Genomic DNA, 19797 nt, shown 5'->3' with positions numbered 1-19797 from the left:
AGTCAGCATATTTGCCCCCAACAACAATCCGGGTCCTCATTTTACCCACCTCGGAAAGATGGAAGGCTGAGTCAACCTTGAGCCGGTGAGATTTGAACAGCCGAACTGCAGAACTGCAGTCAGCTGAAGTAGCCTGCAGTGCTGCATTTAACCACTGCGCCACCTCAGCTAAATGAACTGTTGCAAACTGAGGACTCCCCGTACCGCCTCTTCTGGATTGTCTCTTTCGCCCCCCTCCCTCCCTTCCCAGGTCAGTGGAGACCCACACACTTTCTTTGACCAGGAGCCCCCTTTTATTGCAATTCAATGCCCGTCTGAGGAGCAACCACTTTACTCACGGAGCAAGTAAGCAGGGGTAGCCAGGAGGCAGCGGCCGGACCCCTGGCCTTGTCTCTCTCCCCCTCCCCACGCCTCCTTCTGGGTGGGAATATGTCGCCCAGACACCACAGGGGCACCAACTGTATGCGCCATCACCACATGCCTGCCGTCGGTGAGCTGCCATCGGGCCGAGAGAGATTCCTTTGCTGACGAAGGGGATGCAGGGGAGAGGAAGTTATTCCAGCTGCGGGCAACATCTGCCAGAAGTGGCGGGAAGGGCAGGGGACTCCAGCCTCCGTGCCAGGCAGGGCAAGAGTACAGCGCTCACAAAAGTCAAAGGGACAAGGTGGTGGCACCAGGTTTCTCCTGCCAACCAAGGACGCAAGAGGGTGGCCTTGGCTCAGATCTGCCAGCCATCCGCCCGTTGCCCCTTCGGGGTCTCTGAGATGGGAAGGAGGGGGCTCCGCTTCTGCCACCACCTCTGGCCCAAGAGAGAGGGGGAGGGGCTTCAGTCGGGTTAGCGCGCTGGCCAGAGCGGAGCAGCATCCAGAGAGATCCATCCGGGCTGGGGGGCTGTGTGTGAGCGGGAGGCCTCATTCCTTCAGCTGGACGGAGAGCTTCAGCTGCACATCGCACAGGAAAGCGTTCATCAGGTCGTAGCCGGCCTCGGTGGCGATCTTGCTGACCACCTGGCCGTGGTGGCCAATCAGCATCTTCTGCAGGAGCAGAAGAAGAGCCTGTCAGACAACCCCTCACCCCTTTTCCCAGGACCCCCCACCCCCCCAACTCTCCCTCCCTCTTTCCTTTCATTCCTGCCTATCTGCCTCCCACCTTCCTTCTTTCCTCCCTCCTCCTTTCCCTTCCTTCCTTCTTTTCTCCCACCTCCCTCCCTTCTTCCATCCCACCTGCCTCCCACCTTCTTCCTCCCTCCCTTTCTATCCCATTCCTTCCGGTCTCCTTCCTTCCTGCCTGCCTCCCTCCCTCCCTCCCTCGCTCAAGTGGCAGGTGGGCTGCACCCACCGCCCAGGGAAAAGTGAGTCTATCGAGTTTTGTTTCTTGCCACACTTGTTAAGTGAGTCACTGCAGTTAAGTTAGTCACATGGCTGTTAAGGGAACCCGGCTTCCCCGTGGCTTTGCCAGAGGGTCGCAAAAGGGGACCCACATGACCCGCCACGACTCTGCAACCGTCATAGATCTGAGTCAGTGGCCAAGCAGTTGAATTTTGATCACCTGACCCTGGGGACTGGGCGATGGTCACTAAAGTGTGGAAAAGGATCATGAGTCACTCTTTTTCAGTACCGGTGTAACTTCAGTCGCTAAATGAGTGACTGTGTTTATTTCCTGTCTTTATTTTTGATGCATTTTATATTATTTTTTAAATGCTTGTTTGTTTTCCTACTTTCGGAATTGCAAGCCAGCCAGAGTCATTGACTGAGATGGGCAGTTTGGAAATAGAATAAATTGATGATTGTATTGAAATGCGTTCTCACACACACACACCCTAAACCCCCAAGAGGATAAATAGACTTCCTGTCAGGCCTGCAGCCATCTTTTCTTTTGGGTCTTTGGCCTCCCACACTTTCTATTCTTCTACTATGCATTTTTCTATGGTGAGAAAATGGGAGGGGGGAATTGTATGGAGTTAGATGTGATGTAGCCATAACAACATTCTTTCTAGAAAATCAAGGTCATCTTTTGTCTCTACACCTGACCGGAACTGGGTGGGTGGAAGCTGCCAGAATGGCAGTGGAAGATGGGACCATGGGATGGGCTTGTGGGGGTGGGGGCAGGATCTTGAACTTTCAACTGGGTGGGGAAAACCGGGAAGCCTTCAGATTTGGGTTTCCCCAGATGTGCCAACGTGGCTCTCTTCATAAATGGGGACTCTGAGGAATCCTTTGCCTCGGACTCTGATTTACTTTGGAACCCTGACACGCCAGACACAAACACTCACCACGTATCTCTCCTTCGGGACCTCCAAATTCTGCACAATCTGGAGCTCCCCAGCGGGACCCTCCTCCCAGAGGACTGTTTTCTGGAAGAGATAAAGCCCACAGGAGGCCTGTCATGGATCTGCTGGGCAAGGAGGGGGGCGAAGGGGGCACTGGGGAGCTGCAGCTCACCTGTGTCACCAGGTAGGGCACTTCGTGGGGCAGGTGTTCCAGGAGTCTCGCCCGGATGAGGTTAGCGCAGATCTCTTGCGGGGACTGGCTGGTCAGAACCTCGCTGTGGTACTCCCAGGGGCCGGGCTGGGCTTGCTTGAGGAGGTATTTCTGTGGGCACAAAGGATCCTGGCTCACACCTGTGGAGTGGAGGGGGCTACCTGTACGGCACCCCCCCCCCAACTGCACAAGGATTCCTCTGCAGGATCCAGAATCTCTTCCCTCCTACGCAGGTGGTCCTCGACTTATGGCCACAATTGAGCCCAGAATTTCTGTTGGTAGGCCAGACAGGTGCTAAGTGAGCTTTGCCCTGTTTTACAATCATTCCTGCCACGGTTGTTAAGCGAAGCATTACAGTTTTTAGGTGTCACACGGCACCAGGATACTGCAACTGTCATAAGGATGAGTCAGTTGCGTAGAAGCTTCTACGCCACGCTTCATTGAGGCAGTAATTGCTGCAAAAGGGGCCCAAACCAAGTACTGAGTACATTTGCATGCTTATACTTTTCAGAGGTCCGATATTGTTCTATGTACAATCCTTGTTTTATTGATTGCATGTAATACTCTAATTTTCTGAGATGGTGGATTTGGGGTTTCCATGAGCTGTAAGCCATAATCATCACAATTATGACAAATCATGGCTTGAACTATCTTGCTTTGCATGTAATGAGTCTATCTCATATATTAGTTTCACCTTTTAAGTTGCATTACTGAAATAAATGAATGTTTGCATGATAAAAAAAAAAAAAGGATGAGTCAGTTGCCAAGCATCCAAATTTTGACCACATGAACACGCCGATGCTGCTACGGTCGTAAGTATGAAAAATGGTCATAAGTCACTTTTTTCAGTGCTGTTGTTAACTCCGAATGGTCACTAAGCAAGAGGTCATAGGTCAAGGACTACCAGTACAGATGAAGACTCTCAGTCACCCAGGTAGAGTTGTCTGCAAGGAGAGTCACTGGATTTATTTTATCTTTATGTCAAATGTGTTGCTGCTCATCCAAGTAGCTTCTTCGGATGGAGCCAGGTGGCTAAGGAGACCCCAGGGAAGCCCCCCCCCCCCCCAGGGTGGTTTCTCTGCTCACCTGACCTGAATAGAGCCCTTAGGCGAGGAGGCAGCTGATGAAGAGTCTCTCCTCCTCAATCTTTCCTCTAAGGCCAGAATCCCCCCACTCCACGCCCACCCTAGCATGGACGGTTGGGGAATGCTGGGAGTTGAAGTCCACAAGCCTTAGAGTTGCCAAGGGGTGTGGATGCTCCTGGCCTAGGCATACAAAAGCCACTTGAACAAGCAGCGAAACATCCCCGACCCAAACAAAAAGACGTCCAGGTGCCATGATTCCAATGCCAGATTCTGGCAATTCCCCCCAACTGAAAAGAAAACCCAGTTTTAAGCTAAAGCGTTCTCTGCTGTTCTTCTCCCCCAATTCTGTTTAATCGCGGGGAGGCTGGGAGTGAAGCATTGCACTCAAATGGCCAGGGCAGGGGTGTCAAACTCGGGAGCCCTGGGCCAGATGCCCCACAGGCCGGCCACGCCCATCCCTGGTTTAGCGAAGGAGGGTGGGTGGGAAGTCCCGATACATGACAACGTGAGTTTGAGACCCCTGGTCTATGGAGCGGCTCCATCATACAGGTCAGGGTTGTCCCAGAGGTTCTTTTCCAAAAGGCAACTGGAGTTTTTTAGAATTTGTTTGAAAACCTTTTACTTTTCATCTGAGAAGCTTCTTCTTCAGGTCTTCAGAGTTCCTTCCTTCCTTCCTTCCCATTCCCATCACCTTTCTTTCCTGCTTTCTTTCTTTCCTTTTTCCATCCTTCTTCCCTTCCAATTCCTATTACCTCTTTCCCTTCCCTCCCTCCCTCCCTTTCTTTGTTTTTCTCCCTTCCTTGCAAGTTGTGGGTGTTCCAACACTGGAGCTTTTTAAGATGACCATTTAGGAGAACCACTTCTCTGAAAGGGTCTAGACTCCAGGGCTTCCTGCCTCAGCAGGGGTTCCAACTAGAAGGCCCTCCAAGGTCCCTTCCAACTCTGTTATTCGGTCTTGTCTCTTCCCTTCCCTTCTCCCCCCACACCCCTTGAAGAACTGAAGAAGCTTCTTGGATGAGAAGCGAAAGCTTTTCAAGGAAAACTATAACGCTCCGTTGCCTTTTGGCTAAGCCCCTTCCCCAGGGCCATCTGAGCACTGGCCTCCTGGCAGTGGTCACTCACGTGCCTTCAGAGTGTCCACCTCCTCCTCCTGCACAGCAGCCAGCATGAAGATCTCCCGGAAGCCGGGCCAGCCTTTCTGCTGCGTGGAGCCCTCCGGGGTCTCGTTCTCCTTCGCAGAAGCCAAGCCCAGCCCCTTCCCCAGGGGCTCCGCGGGGGCCTTCTTGGGGGGCCTGTGCAGAGACCTGGTTCTCAGCTTCTTTCCTCCAAAGGCGCCTTCAGTCAGCTCGCCCACCAGCTCCAAGAGGAGGCCCTTCTTCTTCACCAGGTCCACCTGGAAGGAAAATCAAGTCAGCTGCTCCTCGGGGATCGTAGCAAGTCAAGGAAAGACAGAAAACGGACCTTTGAAAAAGACCCAGGGATTCACCCAGCCCCCCCTCCTTGAGAGTTTGTTTTTTGTTTACTGTTTTTGGAGTATAAGACGCACCCCCCCCCAAAAGAGAGGGTGAAAATCTGGGTGTGTCTTATACACTGAAAACAGCATTTTGGCCTACTGAAACCCCGCCCCTTCGCAAAAATGGACGTGCAGAGGATTTGGGAGCCTTGCAAAGTGTTCCTGGGGACTGGGGAGGGCAGAAACGAGCAAAAACTGGGCCAGTTTTAACCCCCCCCCCCAGCCCCCAGGAGCAATGTTCCCTCTAATTTTTTTTCAGTGTGAGCGGAAAAGTATAGTGTTTGAGCGGCACATTTTCATGCCTGAGCACCTGAATTTTTTTCACAGATGTCACCTAAGACAACAACGAAATCAGTATTATTTGAAACTCAAAGTTATGTTTATTCAAGGTATCCGCTTAATTAAAAGTGTTATATAATATCAGTATCACTTAACAACGGTCCTGCTTAGCAACCCAAATGTTGGCTCAGAAACTCTGGCATTGAAGCGTGCAAGTCTTAAAGCTGTCAAGTTACAAGACCCTCGCACCCCTAACCCTTTAGGAAAAAAACCCCAGGGGTCTTCAAACCTGACAGCTTTAAGCCTTGTGGACTTCAACTCCCAGAATTCCTCCTCCAGTCATGTTGCAGCAACGTCATCTGCGTGGATCTGCTCCATCTTTGGTTTTTTCACAGGAGGCAGGGCTGCTGCTGAAGATGCCAACGAGCCCCCACCGCCACTAGAATATGCATTTGTTTAGCATGACATAGAATAGTCTTTCAACCAGAAGTATGGAATAAAAGAGAGACTGATAAATATTAAAAAAAATAAAACCAAAAAGCAGCTATTTATTTGAGTTCTAGATAAACATTTAGTTCAGAAGAGATTAGAATAGAATAGAGAAAGAATAGAATATAAAGAATACAATAGAAATAGAATTGGAAGGGACCTTGGAGGTCTTCTAGTCCAACCCCCTGCCTAGGCAGGAAACCCTACACTACTTAAGACAAACGGTTATCCAAAATCTTCTTTAAAACTTCCAGTGTTGGAGCATTCCCAACTTCTGGAGGCAAGTTGGTCCATTGGTTAATTGTTCTCACTGTCAGGAAATTTATCCTTAGTTCTAGGTTGCTTCTCTCCTTGATTAGTTTCCATCCATTGCTTCTTGTCCAGCCTTCAGGTGCCTTGGAGAATAGCTTGACTCCCTCTTCTTTGGGGCGACCCCTGAGATATTGGAAGACTGCTATCATGTCTCCCCTAGTCCTTCTTTTCATCAAACTGGACATACCCAGTTCCTACAACCGTTCTTTATATGTCAATATCATTTAGACAAAGTTGATCCCCTTATTCTCCACTCCAGAACCTTGGAGTTTGAAGTTCTTTGGTTCTCTTCTCCCACCCTCTGTGTTCCCACGAGGGGATTAGCATCATAGCTCAACTGCCCCCCTCCCACCCATAAAGACCAGGAGAGCATCGCTGCGCATAGCCAAATGCTACCATAGCAACTATGGCATTGTCTGATGTCTTTCTTGCACGCTAAGATGGACTGACGGGGTGAAGCATAGCTTGCATTGTCCCTACTAGTGTGGATTCTTTTCCCAGCCTTGGTCACTTTACGAGGGGTGGACTTCAGTTCCCAGAATTCTTCAGCCAGGGAAATTCTGGGAGCTGAAGTCCTCCGTCCCTCCCTTATTCCTGTTTCCTTTTCCTTCATTATATTCAACTGTTTCAATATTAAGTGTAATTCTTCCTTCCTAACATTTTTCCATTTTTTTCCTTATATTCTTTTCCATTTCAACATTGTCTTTGTTCCTTCCATTCTTTCTTCCTTCTTTCAATCCTTCCAATATTTTTTCCTTCATTCCCTTGTCTGTTTCAATATTAAGTACATTTCTTCCTTTCTTCCTATACTTTTTTCCATTTTCTTCCTTATATTCTTTTCCATTTCAACATTGTCTTCCTTTTTTCCTTCCTTCCTTCCTATACGTCTTTCCATTTTCTTCCTTATATTATCTTTTCTGTTTCAACAGTCTTTGTTTGTTTGTTTCTTTCTTCCTTCCCTTCCTATACTTCTTCTTTCATTCATTATATTTTCTTTTCCATTTCAATATTAAGTGTAATTCTTTGTTCCTCCTTCCTTCTTTCAATCCTTCCAATAATTTTTCCTTCATTCTCTTTTCCTTCAATATTAAGTGCAATTCCTTCCTTCCTTCCTTCCTAAGTTATTTCCATTTTCTTCCTTATATAATATTTTCTGTTTCAACATAAAGTGCCTTCCTTCCCTCCCTCCCTCCCATCCCTTTCTTTATGTTTTCTTCATGCTTTCTTTTCTTTTTCCTCTGCTCTTTTTAAATCCCCCCCCTTCTTCTCCTCCTCTACATTTAGGTTGGATTAGTTTGTACAACGGTCATCAAACTTCTGAAGTAAAAATAAATAAATAAATCATATTTAAGAAGAAGAAGAAAAAGGAAGACGTTTTTAGTTAAGTCAAACGTTTTAATAAAAGTTTCATCTTTTAAGATTCGTCCAACACATCCAATTGTAACCTTAACAGTAAAGAATATCACCCCAGCTGCTAAAGGTTCAACCAGTCTGAGAACCATTGAAAAGACAACAGTGCAAAATCCAAAAGACACAACTTCCTCACCGCCATTGCTTTGGTACCAAATCTTTGAGGAAGGGGCTCCAGAAAGAAGGAGGAGGAGGAGGAGGAGGAGGAGAAGGGAACCAAAGAGAGGCTTTTACCGGGTCTGCGCCCCACAGCCAGGACCGTCCTTGCACCTCAAGCCGCGTTTCTTCCTGCAAAGCCCTTCGGGCAACCCGAGAGTTCCGCTTGACGCCAGAAGGGCTTTGCAGGAAGAAACGCGGCTTGAGGCGCCAGGACGGTCCTGGCTGTGGGGCGCAGACTCGGTAAAAGCCTCTCTTTGGTTCCCTCCTCCTCCCGCTCCTTCCACAGCCTGTGTGACGCTGCCGCCCAGGCTGCCGCTGAAACAAGTTTGGGGAGGTCCTTTGCGGGCGGGCAGTTCTAGCCGCCTGCAAAGGACTTCCCCACGTTTGCTTTGAAAGAAACCTCTGCGCAGGGGTTTCTTGCCATGTGCGCGGCCGCGCGGCCGCGCACCTTAGAGGGAACAGTGCCCAGGAGGTCTCTACATGCCTCCCAAAGCCTCTGCACGACCCCCCTTTTTTTTGCAAAGCTCTTTTTTGGCACCCCCATGGTAGTGGATCTGGGTACTTGAGAGACCGCCTTCTGCCGATTACCTCCCTTCGACCGATTAGATCGCACAGACTGGGCCTCCTCCGAATTCCATCCGCCAGTCAATGCCGACTGGCGACTACACGGAGGAGAGCCTTTTCTGTTGCAGCTCCGACCCTGTGGAACAACCTCCCCGTCGAGATACGCACCCTCACCACCGTCCAGGCCTTCCGCACAGCCCTTAAGACCTGGCTATCCCAACAGGCCTGGGGATAGGTTTTCAATTTCACCCCGCCCGAGTGTTGAGTGTTGAATGCAAGTTGTGTTTTTATCATTTTATTTTATTCACATATTGTTTGTTTTTGCATTTCACCCCCTTCCCTATGATTGTAAGCCGCCCTGAGTCCCCTCAGGGAAAAGGGCGGCCTATAAATCTTAATAAAATACTAAAAAAAATAATAATACTAAAATACCCCCACAACCCCAGGAGCACTCTACGAGCCTCCCAAAGTTCTGCAGTCACTCCCCCCCCCTCCCCAGGCCGAAGTTATAGCCCAACAAACTCACCTTGTTCAAGACAAGGAGGCTGGGCACCTGCGGGAACTGCTTCAGGCAGCGAAGCACCTGCGGGTGAAGCTGGTGGCGGGTGTGGCGATCGGAAACATCCACCAGGACCAGCACTGAAGGAAAGGGAGGAAAGGGAGGTTGGGGGGTGGTGGTGCAAGGGGGGAATCCAGAGGGGCAGCCCTGCCACCTCCACCTCCTCACCGGAAGGAAACCAGGGAACGACGCCTGACGAACGCGGGCCAAATCCTCACCTACATCTGCATCGTTCAAGCTGTTGAATGGGTCGGACAGCATGGCCTTCTCCAGGTTGTGTCTGAAATGGGAGACAGGGAAAGCTTCTGTCATAAAGTGAATCAATCTCCCTCCCCCTCCCTTATGTGCGCGCGCGTACACACACACACACACACACACACACACACACACACGAGACCCCCTGTCCAGAGCAGGTGTCTAACCACAGCAACTTAAGACTTGCAGACTTCCATGGCTGGGGAACTCTGGGAGTGGAAGTCCGCCCCTCTAAGAAGCATACTGAGTGGGGGGATTCTGGGAGTCCCCAAGCCTTCGTGTGGCCGAGGCTGGGCAATCCTGGTCTAGACTCCTCCCTACCTTTTGCCCTTGGCAGCGGTGGTGAGGCCAGGGGTGTCCAAGATAATCTAGGGAGAGAAGAGGAAGTTAAGCATGTTCAAATCAGGACAATATTTCCCTTATTTTTGTGACAATCTATCCTGGGCGCCTTCAGCTGTCACACTGACCAGCCTTCAGGAGGGAGGGAGAACCTGGGCAGTCAAGCTATTCCCTGCAAATTGGTGTTTGCATTTTGGTCAGGAGAGCCATGTCTTCTGAACGGGTCAGGGAGAAAAGAACGGGAAGGATCCACAATGCGATCCTTTGGATACCCGAAAAGTCTCTTCCTCAGCACCTGAGGCTGCCTCCCTTGGTGATCCGCATAGTTGGAAGCTGCTACACGCAGTCCTCGACCTAAGACGGTCGCTTGAACCACAGGTAGTCCTCTACTTAGACCCATTCTTAGTGACCATTCGAAGTTTTCAGAGTTATGACTCCGGCAGCATGCCCATCTTTCCACATTGAAAGAAAAACAGTCCAAACTCATTGTTATGACCACTCACCAGTTGCGTATCCTCCACTGTGAGGACGCCTTGAGCGTTGCACCTTGTTGTGTGCACCTTCCTGGAGACCGCCAGGATCTGCAAAATAATAATAATAATAATAATAATAATAATAATAATAATAATAATAATAATAATAATGCCAACTCCGAACGTTTTATACAGTAAGGCCTGAAGAGTAACCCATACAATATGGTGAAAAAAACGAATAAGAATTCCATACCGCAACTCCGCCGTTGCCGGTCCCAAGCCCGGATGAGAAAGGAGGAAGGTTGGGATCAGGTTGGCATCTGGTCCCGTAAAAAAAACCCCCGCCAACCCATACAATATGGTGAAAAAAACGAATAAGAATTCCATACCGCATCGGTCGTCGCGCGGGTTAACAAGGGCCGCGGCGGATGTTGGGGTCCCTGGACATCCGTCGACAAGTGGGCTACAAGTGGACCAGCCAACAAAACGACAAAAATATAGTGCAGATGAAAACCGTGCCATAATGGCCTGTTACTACAACTCAGAGCCAGAAAAAAGAGGATATTTAAAGCGAATGTATGAATTATGGAAACAACAATATCCAGATTCAAATGTTAGTGAACAACGACTAGCAGATCAAAGGCGATTTATTATACGGAATAAAGTGTTTAGTGAAGTTGAACATGAGGAAATTCAGGCAAATTGCAAAACCCAAAAAACAATATCACAAGCGGAAATAACTGATATTCAAGACACAACTAAAGACACTATAGTAGAACTCCCAGAAGAAGCTCTCAGGGAGGAAATAACATCACCACCACTAGAACCAGTTATCACTGAACCAACTGATGAACTAACTCAAAAACAAAAAGAATTGAAGGATAAGATCATGGAGCATTTTCTGCTTAATGAGGAAAGGCAACGTTTACCATCACTAAAAACTGTGCCTAAGAAAATTTTGGCCCCTATCATGAAAATGGTTAATGCAGTGTTTTCAACAATTGAACCGGGATCCATCTTGGAAACAAACCAGTTAATGTACAGCGCAGCTGTAATAGTCACTAACGAACTAGGCATTAAAATTAAAGTACCTAGTCACACAACAGAAAAAGCATCAAAGCCAAAGTGGAAAATCCGTCTAGAACAAAAAATCAAAAAATTAAGGGCAGATGCTAGTAACTTAAAGAACATGCATGAGCAACGGCTTAAAAACAACAAAATCACAGATCGGCTAATCAGAAGATATAGATTGGATACAAGAAACATCAATGAAGCTGTAGAGATTGTAAAACAGCAGATAACAGCAACAGCTAGAAAAATTGAAAGATATGAGGCACGAATCATCCAATATAAACAAAATCAGCAATTTCGATCAGACCAACGGCGTTTTTATCAAAGTCTTAATGTGAATGGTGACACCAAAAGTGAAAAACCAGAAAAGCAGGCCACAGTTGAATTCTGGAAAGAATTGTGGGAAAATGCAAAGGACTACAACAAGGAAGCAAAGTGGATACATGACTTTGAGAAAAGCATTGGCAACAAACAAATGCAAGTATTAGAAATAACAACTGAGATGATCAAAAATCGAGTTAAAAAGGTAAAGAATTGGACATCACCTGGAAAGGACCAATTACATGGTTTCTGGCTCAAATATCTGACCAGTTTACATGCAATATTGGCCAGGCAACTGAATGAAATTTTACAAAAGGGCCAAATTGATGAATGGTTGACAACTGGAAAACATACTTGATTCAGAAAGATCCAACTAAAGGAACAACACCTGAAAACTATAGACCAATAACATGCTTACCAACAACCTTCAAATTACTCACAGGCATTATTGCAGATAACATGATGGATTATTTGGAAACAAACAACATCTTGCCAGTAGAGCAAAAAGGCAACAAAAGAAGGAGCAGGGGCACAAAAGATCAGCTTCTAATTGATAAAATGATATTAGAAAATTGTAAGAACAGAAAAAACGAACTTGAATATGGTCTGGATTGATTACAAAAAGGCATTTGACTCACTGCCACATAGTTGGATCATAAATGCTTAGAAACAACTGGCATTAGCAAAATATTACATCCTTTACTGAAAAGGCAATGAAACAATGGAGAACTGAGTTGGCAGTAGGGAATGAGAGCTACGGAATGGTTAATATCAAGCGAGGAATTTTCCAGGGTGATTCACTTTCACCTCTTCTCTTCATCATCGCAATGATCCCACTATCAGTAATCTTAAAAAAAATGAAATTAGGCTACCAAACAGCCAAAAAAGCTGAAAAAATTTCGCATTTACTATATATGGATGATTTGAAACTCTATGGAAAGTCAGAAATAGAAATCCAATCATTGACAAATACAGTCCGAGTATTCAGCACCGATATTTCAATGCAGTTTGGCATGGAAAAATGCGCCACTGTATCCATAAAAAGGGGCAAAATCACTGCATGTGAGGGAATTGAAATGCCCAATGGCCAACTAATTAAATGCAAAGAAAATGAAGCCTACAAATACTTAGGCATTCTGCAGTTGGATAACATCAAGCATGGAGAAGTAAAAACTATTGTCAGGCGAGAGTACACCAACAGAGTTAGGAAAATTTTAAAATCTAAATTGAATGGTGGAAATACAATCAAGGCCATAAATACCTGGGCAATACCAGTTATAAGATACACAGCTGGCATAGTTAACTGGACACAAGCTGATTTGGACCTTTTGGACCGAAAAACCAGGAAACTAATGACAATACACTACAGTTTACATCCACGTGGTGATACTGATAGACTATATCTGCCCCGAAAATCAGGTGGCAGAGGATTATTACAAGTGAAGCAAACAGTTGAAGAAGAAAAACATGCACTGGCTGATTATTTAAAAGACACTCAAGAACATCTATTAATCGAAGTAAAGAACAAAAATCTACTGAAGGCCCAACAGACAAAACAAGAATACAGAAAAGATGTGATAAAATCAAGAATGGAGAGTTGGCAGAACAAAGCACTGCATGGTCAATTTCTGGAAAAAATAAAAGATAAAGTGGACAGTGAACAAACTTGGTTATGGTTAAAAACAGGTACATTAAAGAAAGAAACAGAGTCACTAATCCTGGCTGCGCAAGAACAAGCTATCCGCACAAATGCCATTAAGGCCAAAATCGAAAAATCCTCTGATGATGCCAAATGCAGACTTTGCAAAGAAGCTGATGAAACTGTTGATCACATACTCAGCTGCTGTAAAAAAATCACGCAGACTGATTATAAATTGCGGCACAATTCAGTAGCACAAATGATCCATTGGAATTTGTGCAAAAATTATAATATTAAAACAGCAACAAACTGGTGGGAACATCAGCCTGAAAAAGTCACCGAAAATCAGATGGTCAAGATCTTGTGGGATTTCCGTATACAAACCGACAAAATACTGGCGCATAATACACCAGACATCACACTGGTTGAGAAAAATAAGGTCACAATCATAGACATCGCAATACCAGGTGATAGCAGGGTCGCCGAGAAGGAACATGAAAAAATCGCAAGATACCAGGACTTAAAAATCGAAATTCAACGACTATGGCACAAACCAGCAGTGGTAATTCCAGTGGTAATTGGCACACTGGGTGCTATTCCAAAAGCACTGGAATTACATTTAAAACAGTTAAAAATTGACAAAATCACCATCAGTCAAATGCAAAAAGCCGCACTGCTTGGATCTGCACGCATATTACGAAAATACGTTACGACGTCCTAGGCCCCTGGGTGGGGCCCGACTAGTAACCAATGCCAAATCCGGCGAAACAACTGGCCGCTGTGATACAATTGTACAATAATAATGCCAACTCCGAACGTTTTATACAGTAAGGCCTGAAGAGTAGCATTTATACTTTAGTCCTCAACTTACAACCAGAATTGGGGGCAGAATTTCCAGCGTTAGGCAAGGTGGGTTAAGTGAGTCGCATGCAATTTTACCACCCTTCTTGCCAGGGTTGTTAAGTGAATCAGTTCAGTTCAGTTCAGTTTATTGCATTTATATGCTGCCCTTTTCCCCCGAAGGGGACTCAGGGCGGCTCACAACTCAAACCGGGGAAGGGGGATACAGACAAAAAAATTTAGAAGACAGCAAGCATAACAATACATAATTTAAAAACTCACAACAGTCATACCATTCGAGACGGGGGCAACAGCTCTTTAGCCCCAGGCCTGTCGGAACAGCCAGGTTTTGAGGGCTTTGCGGAAGGCCTGGAGGGTGGTGAGGGTTCGAATCTCCACAGGGAGCTCGTTCCAGAGGGTCGGAGCAGCCACAGAGAAGGCTCTCCTCCCTAAGTGAATCAGGCTTCCCCAAGTGATTTTGCTCGTCAGAAGTTAGCTGGGAAGGTCACCAGGGACCGCGGAGATGCCGCCACAGTTGTTCAGTGAGAGGAATGGTTGTCAATCCCTTTGTTCGGTGCCGTTGTAACTTTGAATGGCCACTAAACGAGTGTTAACAGGCTGACAAGAATCCAAGCCCCGTGCCGTTACCTTCCGTCCGAGCAGCTGGTTCGACAGGGTGGACTTGCCGGCGTTGGGAGCCCCGATAATGGCCACTCTCAAGACTTTGGGGTTCTCCGGCTGATCTGGGCGGTGGGACATCAAGGACTTGTGATCACCTGCAGGAACAAGGTAAAGGTTGGGGGGGGGAGGGATTTTCACCAGGAGGGATTCCGGCTCGGGAGGGGTTTCCACGCTCTAAACATTATGCCTTTCTCCTGCACCCCGACCCCCGCAGAACGCACGGAAAAGATGTGCTTATTTGTTCATATCCCGTCTTTACGATGGTCACAAACATATGAAGTCAGCGAGCACATTCAACACATCTTCCTCCTCCTATTTCCCCCACGATGATCACCCTGTGAGGCTGAGAGAGGGGGGACTGGCCCGAATCCACCCATTTGGCTTTCCTGCCTAAAGTGGGACTAGAACTCACCATCTCCTGGTGATTGGCTCCAATTCACCCAGCCGGCTTTCATTTGGTAAGGCAGGACTAGAACTCACAGTCTCCTGGTTTCTAATCTGGCGCCTTCACCAATTGGCTGTTTATTTAGTTATTCCATTTCCCAAGTGACAGAGGTGACCCTGGGCACAACATAATTGTATGGTGTGTGTGTGTGTGTGTGTGCGCACACACACATATGCTGTCAGCCTCTGCTTTGCTGCTGCTTCGGCTGCCATTGAAACGGGGAGGGGGGGGGCATGGTATTTGGGAGGGGAATCATGATGTGCTGGAGGAAGTTTCGAGACGCTGGCCTGACCATCTCACTGCGCATGTGGAGGAAGGGAGTTTCCCGCCAAGGTTAACTGTCCAGCATTCCACCCTGGTGATGCTTTTTGAAGTTATCTCCCACCTGACAGTTGGGTGAATTATAATTGGACCATGGACTGGGGTGCCAAGGGGAGGGGATTGACCCATACATGATATTCTTTGCTTTCGCGCCTAATTAACCAGATTCATCTCAGCTTCGCTGTTACTGTTCGTTTGTAATTAGTGAAAGTACACTTGATTTCAAACAAATGGAGTTGAGTGGTTTCTTTCCTGATTATTATAAGCTGAATCTGACCTCGCACCCAACCCGGAGGGAACAACTACCGAGGGGGGTGCCCTCGCAGGAAGAAAAGGAAATGTCTTCGCATGAAAGCGACCAGGAGGAAGACCAGGGTGCAACGGCAGGACCATCTCTAACGGAAAGGCTAGCCGAGCTGAGGGTGGAAGAACCTGCCGTCCGTCCCAGATGGACTTGGGGTGTGGGACAGAGAGAGGAACCTGAGGAATTACAAGCTGGAGTCGCGAGGAGGACGCCAAAGAACGAACCAGCGGCTGACTGGAGTGGCTCTGGAGAGGAAGACTACAAAATCTCCCACGCCACGAGGCTCCTCGAAGAGGCAGGGAGCGAACGCCGGATTCGGGGGAGAGCTGTGGAAAGGGAGCCCACAGAGGAGCTGGAGAAAAGGTACTCAATGCATGGCGTAAGGGAGACTGGAGGGGCCGAAGGGGGATGTGTGCAAGAAGACCCAGAACCAGCCTCCCCCCCTGCGGCTAGAGACATTCCGAAGGCAAGGGGGGGGCCCAGGCGACGCCGGATGGCTAAGGTCCCACCCTTAAGCGTAAAGTATGATGGAGACCCCAGAGGTCTCGGGCTGTTTATTTGTCAGGTCTGGAATTATATGGAAATATATGGGCCTGATTTAGAGACAGATGAAACGAAAGTGAGAATGGTGTTGATGGCCTTGGAGAAGAAAGCAGCCGACTGGATGGTCGGACTACATAATAGCAATTCCCCTCTCCTGAGGAATTTTGATGAATTTATGGCAGCCATGAGGAGAAGGTTCTTCGACCCTTTGACCGAGCGTCGCGTTAAGCGGAAATTTATGGCCCTCAAACAGGGAAAGAAAACTGTGCCTGACTATGTGCAGGAATTCCAGGCGTTGTCGGCCTATATGACGGGGTGGTCGGAAGAGGCCTTGCTGGATATATTCGTTTATGGCTTGGATGAAGATGTGTACCAGCAATGCATAAACAGACGCCTTCCCTGTCGTTTGGAAGCTTGGTATGAAAACGCTGCAGACATTGAGTTCGGCTTAATCAGGCTTCGTTGCATGGAAGAGGGAGAAGTTGAGAAATCCCCACCAGCACCCCCTAAACCCCCCCGCCCAAGAAGTGAGGGCAGGGGAGGTTATGCTTGCTTCCGCTGTGGAAAGGAGGGGCATCGTGCTGTGAATTGCCGCGTCAAACTGGCCCAACCCGCTCCTCCACCACCACCACCCTGCTCTCGGAAGATCCGTGAGATTCTGGACTCTCGCAAGCGGCGGAACCGTGTCCAGTACCTGGTGGCTTGGAAGCATTTCCCCCCGTCTCACACCGAATGGGTTGACGGATCCCATGTCCAGGCGCCTCGTCTGCTCCGCAAGTTCTACTCTGCCTATCCTGACAAGCCCTGATGGTTCGCCAGTCTCCTTTCTTTTGTTTTTCTCCCCTTACCCTTTCTCTCTTTCATGTGTTGTTGTCTGTCGGTCTGTTTGTGTTCTTTTCGTTTCTGCAGGTCTGACCGCCCTTTTCTGGAGGAGGGCCGGATGTCAGCCTCTGCTTTGCTGCTGCTTCGGCTGCCATTGAAACGGGGAGGGAGGGGCATGGTATTTGGGAGGGGAATCGTTATGTGCTGGAGGAAGATTCTAGACGCTGTCCTGACCATCTTACTGCGCATGTGGAGGAAGGGAGTTTCCCACCAAGGTTAACTGTCTGGCATTCCACCCTGATGAGGTTTTTTGAAGATATCTCCCACCTGACAGTTGGGTGAATTATAATTGGACTATGGACTGGGGTGCCAAGGGGAGGGGATTGAACTATACATGATATTCTTCGCTTTCGCGCCCATTTATCCAGACTCAGCTTAGCTTCGCTGTTACTGTTCATTTATAATTAGTAAAAGTACACTTAATTTCAAACAAATGGAGTTGAGTGGTGTCTTTCCTGATTATTAAATGAAGTCGCGCCTGACACATGCACACACACATACGTGCGTGCGTGTACAGACATACTCTCTCACACACAAACAAGAGTACAGAATAACAGAGTTGGAAGGGGCCTTGAAGATCTCCTAGTAGTCCAATCTCCTACTCAAGCAGGAGGCTCCCCCCCCCCCTCTCAGTGCTGTTTTGGGATGTGAGGCTAGCTGATGAGAGCTAAATAGCTTGAAATAGATCTATACTAGTCTCCCTTTATTTATCAGCACAAATAAAACATATATATATATATATATATATATATATATATATATATGTGTGTGTGTGTGTGTGTGTGTGTATGTATATATATATATGTATGTATGTATCTATGTATGTATGTATATATATATGTATATATATATATATATGTGGTGTGTGTGTGTGTGTTTTCTGAGGTTTTCGCGGGTGTTAGTATGTAGGTCTCTAGTTATTTGGGTTTTCTCCCGCGGGAGAAAACCTGAATAACTAGAGACCTACATATATATATATATTTAGTGTCACAACCCCTGGTATGCCCCAATTATGGGAGGAAGCTTCCTGCTTCCATTATCTGTCAATCGGCTCGTCACAAGAGTCCATCACGACAGAAACCCAATATTTTTACTGTTGCCTTTGTTACATTTGTGTTGCATTTTGTGCTGATAAATAAATAAAGGGAGACTAGTATAGATCTATTTCAAGCTATTTAGCTCTCATCAGCTAGTTCGAATCCCAGTAAGGGTATGGCTAGCTGATGAGAGCTAAATAGCTTGAAATAGATCTATACCAGTCTCCCTTTATTTATCAGCACAAATATAACATATATATATATATATATTTAAGAATATGTAATTAGTAACTGCCCACTTATTCCTACAGCTGGGCCACAGGGTGGCTCCCCAGGTGGGGTTCGTTCTGTCCTTCCCAAAGCAACCTGCCTTCCCCACCCTCCCCTTGAAGCCATCGTGACTATCGGGATTACAGGCAGCCCCCGACATGCGGCCACAATGGAGCACCATAGTTTTATGTTGCTAAGCGGGGCGGATGTGAAGTGAGTTTTGCCTCAACTTTTTACGACCTTCCTTGCCACAGTTGTTAAGCGAATCCCTGCGGTTCGTGAGTCAGGAACACGGTTGTTAAGTGAATCTGGCTTTGCTTGCCTGAAGGCCGCAAAAGGGGATCCACGTGGACCCTGCGACGGTCATAAATACGAAACAGTTGGCAAGCATCCTCCGGATTTTGATCACGTGACCACGGGGGGGGACGGGACGCTGCAGCTGTCATAACTATGAGTCGGTTGCCAAGCATCACGCGACCACAGGGAAGGCCCAACGGTCATAAGTGTGAAACAGGGCCCTGAGTCAGTTTTTTTTAGCGCAGTTGTAACGTTGAACGGTCACTAAACGAAGGGATGTAAGTCGAGGGCTGCCTGTAATCTTTCTTGCCCAGATTACAGAAAAGGTTTCCTGGGACTTTCGAACGGTCACTAAACGAACGGATGTAAGTCGAGGACTGCCTGCAGAAGGACGGGCTGGGGAAACCCTCCTTCCGAGCCAAGAGGGGAAGCGAGGCCTGCCTCAGGGACCCCCCCCATGGACCCCCCCCCCACCAAGGGTCGAGGCCTACCGTGAAAGGCGCAGGCGGGAGGGGCGACCGGCCCCCCCAGAGACGGCTCCCCCGCTTCTCCCGGGGCGATCCCGGCCAGGTGATCCAGCGCGGACTCGCGCCTCTGCAGACGAGGCGGAGTGGCCCAGACGGGCTCCATGCGGCCGCCGGTCCCCGGAGGGTCGGAGCGCCCGCAAGCCCGGCCTGCCTCCTGCCTCCTCGCACCCAGCAGCCGCGAGTTCCGCAGGCTCAGGGCCCGGGAAAAGGCCGGCTCCAGGCTAGGGGAGGATGCCGGGAGGAGCCGGGCCCGACGCGCGGCCAGGCCTAAGGCCCGCCAGCCCAGCGCCGCCGCCGCCGTCGCCATGGCGACCCAGCACCTCACCAAGCGCCCTCGCTTCCCTGCGCCGCCATCTTGGCTCTCGCGGCGCTGGGGAAGCGGAAGGAGCCGACCACAGAGACGAGCGGCGGGTAGAGCGACGCGGGGAGCCGCGCAGAGGCGTCGTGGGCGGGGCCTAAGAGGAGGCGTGGCGGCGGTGCTTTCTGCTTTGTGCCCTTCCATGCCACAGGCCGCCGCCGCCCCCGAGCATGCGCAGAACGCCTGCTTGAGTTGGGAGCGCGTGTGCTGGGACTGCGGTGTCACGTGATGGGGGGAATAAGCCCCGCTGCCCTTCAGTTCCTCTGAGCATATGCAGAGTGCCCTTGCATTTCGGAGCCTTTGATCTCTAGGGAGCTGGGCGGGTCTGTTTTGTTTTGCTTGGT

At 48.5% G+C, this 19797-nt stretch overlaps 1 protein-coding gene across 2 annotated transcripts; it reads right to left on the bottom strand.

Annotated features, from left to right (window-relative positions):
- Positions 1-239: 239 nt before the first annotated feature.
- On the bottom strand, positions 240-19496 carry ERAL1 (Era like 12S mitochondrial rRNA chaperone 1). Of its 2 annotated transcripts, XM_032216746.1 has the most exons (10): positions 19060-19493; positions 14437-14564; positions 9948-10025; positions 9427-9473; positions 9069-9130; positions 8818-8930; positions 4692-4958; positions 2442-2591; positions 2273-2353; positions 240-1034 (listed from the first exon to the last, which is right to left on the bottom strand). In XM_032216746.1, the coding sequence occupies exons 1-10, from the start codon at positions 19400-19402 to the stop codon at positions 912-914; spliced, it is 1392 nt and encodes a 463-aa protein (XP_032072637.1). In that variant the 5' UTR covers positions 19403-19493; the 3' UTR covers positions 240-911. The 2 variants fall into 2 exon arrangements, with proteins under 2 accessions (XP_032072637.1, XP_032072638.1); XM_032216747.1 differs by lacking the exons at positions 240-1034; positions 2273-2353 and having other exon boundaries at positions 4688-4958; positions 19060-19496.
- Between the last annotated feature and the right edge of the window lie 301 nt (positions 19497-19797).

The sequence above is a fragment of the Thamnophis elegans genome, chromosome 4 (assembly GCF_009769535.1).
Source record: "Thamnophis elegans isolate rThaEle1 chromosome 4, rThaEle1.pri, whole genome shotgun sequence".
NCBI lineage: Eukaryota > Metazoa > Chordata > Lepidosauria > Squamata > Colubridae > Thamnophis > Thamnophis elegans.
Note: the sequence above shows the minus strand (reverse complement) of the source record. Positions and strands in the feature narration are given on the sequence as shown.